This window comes from Notothenia coriiceps, unplaced genomic scaffold, assembly GCF_000735185.1.
Source record: "Notothenia coriiceps isolate Sejong01 unplaced genomic scaffold, NC01 NC01_scaffold00012900, whole genome shotgun sequence".
Classification (NCBI taxonomy): domain Eukaryota; kingdom Metazoa; phylum Chordata; class Actinopteri; order Perciformes; family Nototheniidae; genus Notothenia; species Notothenia coriiceps.
The window spans coordinates 15,500-18,407 of record NW_011345601.1 but is presented as its reverse complement, the minus strand read 5'-3'; the positions used below and the strand labels follow the sequence as shown (position 1 = coordinate 18,407).

General features: G+C 42.1%; 1 protein-coding gene across 1 annotated transcript in view; it reads left to right on the top strand.

Moving 5' to 3' along the window:
• The window catches only part of dgcr8 (DGCR8 microprocessor complex subunit), a 6,555-nt gene extending 3,653 nt beyond the window's left edge, over window positions 1–2,902 (top strand). Inside the window, exons 3-5 of the mRNA XM_010773722.1 lie at window positions 819–981; window positions 1,536–1,678; window positions 2,547–2,902. Of these exons, the coding sequence (XP_010772024.1) occupies window positions 819–981; window positions 1,536–1,678; window positions 2,547–2,846 (606 nt within the window). The 3' untranslated portion in view covers window positions 2,847–2,902. The remainder of the gene's footprint in view (window positions 1–818; window positions 982–1,535; window positions 1,679–2,546) is intronic.
• The last annotated feature ends 6 nt before the right edge of the window (window positions 2,903–2,908 follow it).

The following is a 2,908-nucleotide window of genomic DNA, read 5'->3' as shown; positions in this document are numbered from 1 at the left end:
GTGAAAATGAATAGAATATCACCTCCCATCTTCAGAGCAATCTGACTATTATAACATTAGCGTTAAGAAAGCTTACTTGAATATCTGCCACAAGTTAACATAAGTAACCGGATCAAAGTAACATTACATACAGTCCGCGGCACTGTGAGTGCAGACGTCGATGTGTCCGATTATCATTCATATCACATCATAATGTATCATATATCTCCTTATCTGAGTCAGCTGAGCCGTATCTGGCCGTGCAACACTCACAGTGTCACATACTGTATGCAGAAGTATTATTTTAAGCAACACATTAAGTTGAAGAAACACTCGAGTCAAATGTAATTAAAGTCAGATGGTGTCTTAGACGGGGCAGTGATATCATAAACCTGTTAATGGACGCATTCAAACACTTTTTCTGTTACCAGCTGTATTCACCTTGCAGGTGCAGCTATGTGGCTTTGATCCTGGATAAAGTGTTTAAGTCATGGATGTTTAAAGTTTAACTTCTTAATATTTGTCTAATATTATAGTTGACTTTTCATTCAGGAAGTATGACTCTGCGCAGTCAGTACGCTTCTCCATGTTTGTGATTGGTCAAATGTTGCTAACCCCGCCCCTTTCATGTGAACGAGCACTCAGCCAGACAGAGAAACCCTGGCTTGAGTTACCGAGTTGATAACCAGCGTCGTAGGACCGCTTAGCGAGAGCGTGTTTGTTTTGGGTTAGTTAAGCCAGATAACTCAAACATATCCAGGGTCTGTTGAACTGGATTCGTAGTACAGGCCTCGGGTGACCCAATCTTCTCTCCCGGCCTTAACCACTCACTCTTCCAGGAGGAGTTTGACAACGATGTGGACGCCTTGCTGGAGGAGGGCATGCCTGTCCCTAAAAAGATGCGTCCGTCAGAGGACAAATATGGCGGGGAAAGTGATCACCCGTCAGACGGAGAAGGAGGGGTTCAGCCCATGATGACCAAAATTAAGACTGTCCTGAAGAGTGAGTGGTGGATCTGTCTGCGTTTGTTTCTGGTTCCATCAAATAATCATGGAGTGCAGTTTCAGTACTTTGGGGCACAATACTATATGATATTCAAAATACTAAATGCAAGAGTCAAAGTGACCTGTCAACATACATTTAAAAAAAGTCCTAAATGATCCAAATTGTGTTTTCTTTCTGAAATTTTTATTTTTATTTAAATGCGCTCATTGTTCAAATAATTGTTAAAGGTGTGTGACCTGACCTATGACATGATCTGATACCATATCCAAATACATGAACTTGTGTGTGCAAGAACTAGATAAATGTTTCCGCTCACTTCTTTTTCGGTAATCCAACATTGATATTCAACTATTAGGTGACACAAAGTTGAATTAATGATGTTCCTAAATAACTACATTTTCCCGCCACTGACGATCAGGCTCCTTGGGTAGAATAATCCACCATTCATGGTCACCGCCTAGTGTGAATATCTCTCAACTGATATGAATGGAGAGATATTCAGTTATGCATTAAAAGTATTAATTAGCACCTGCATTTCCCCCCCACGCCAGGTCGTGGGCGCCCCCCCACTGAGCCTCTCCCAGACGGATGGATCATGACATTCCATAACTCGGGCATTCCCGTCTACCTGCACAGAGAAACCAGAGTGGTGACCTGGTCCAGACCCTACTTCCTTGGCACTGGCAGTATTAGGGTAAGATGCAACACAAGTGTCTTTTTATAAGCTTCCTACATTTCACACGTGAGCACTGCATTCAAGTTGTTTGCATGGATCCTGTGGCGGCTCCATTTCCCCATTCTATTTGAGAGGCTAATAAGCTTGGCTATAAACTGCGACGTGTTTTCAATGAGACAGTCCACACTGAAGTTAGATAGTTTGACGATATTTAATAAACAAAATCAAAACACTAACTCTAGGGACAAAACGGTCAACAGAAAAAAATGGCAGCACAAGCTCACCCTCTGTCATCTGCACTCGACATGAAACAGGTGACATAAATACACAAATCACACCCATGTGACAAGTGCTCAACAAATACAAATTAAAGTGACGTAAACAAATAATAATAATAATAATACAAATAATAAACTCAGGCTAGGTAGCATTTTGGCTCCTACAGATCCTATTAGTTGGCTGCACCAAAGGGTATTTATTATAAGAAATGCTGTAGTTCATTACACCAGCATGCCTTTCAGCAGATTAGGCGGTCCCATGTTTTAAAAACAAGTTTATATTTGATTAGAAAGGTATGTGAACATTTAAAATAAATCACACTCTAACAGATTATCCCAGTCAAAACCTGTATTTACTGGATTATGGAAAGACTTTAGTGATTCTCTCTCAGTCTTCTTGCCACCATTTTAAGATGTGGTGCTTAGCATTGTTGAGCAAACCCACGGTAACAATCTGATGGCATCCTGTTTCATACCCCTCAAATGTATTTATTCTATTCCAAACCAGTGAGCATTTCATAAGACGCTACGATAAAGTCGACAATGGCTTCAAATTCACCACGGTCAACATTTTGTAAAAACTCTTGGGGTCTTCTTTCCTGGTACAGAAACACGACCCTCCGACCAGCAGCATCCCTTGCCTTCACTACAAGAAGATCAAGGCTGTGGAGGAGAAGGAGCTGAATGGGGAGGTGACCCAAAATGTAGAGGAGACCCAAAATGTAGAGGAGACCCAAAATGTAGACGTGACCCAAAATGTAGACGTGACCCAAAATGTAGACGTGACCCAAAATGCAGAGGAGACCCAAAATGTAGACGTGACCCAAAATGCAGAGGAGAGTCCTGTCAAACCAGTTGATGAGACCAATGGTGAAGAGATGGCCGGTCCCTCTGAGGCTCCAGCCTGAGAGCATACATTGATCCCTCCCTTCATCGTGATGACGGGGTCCACGGGGAGAAGTACCCCAAA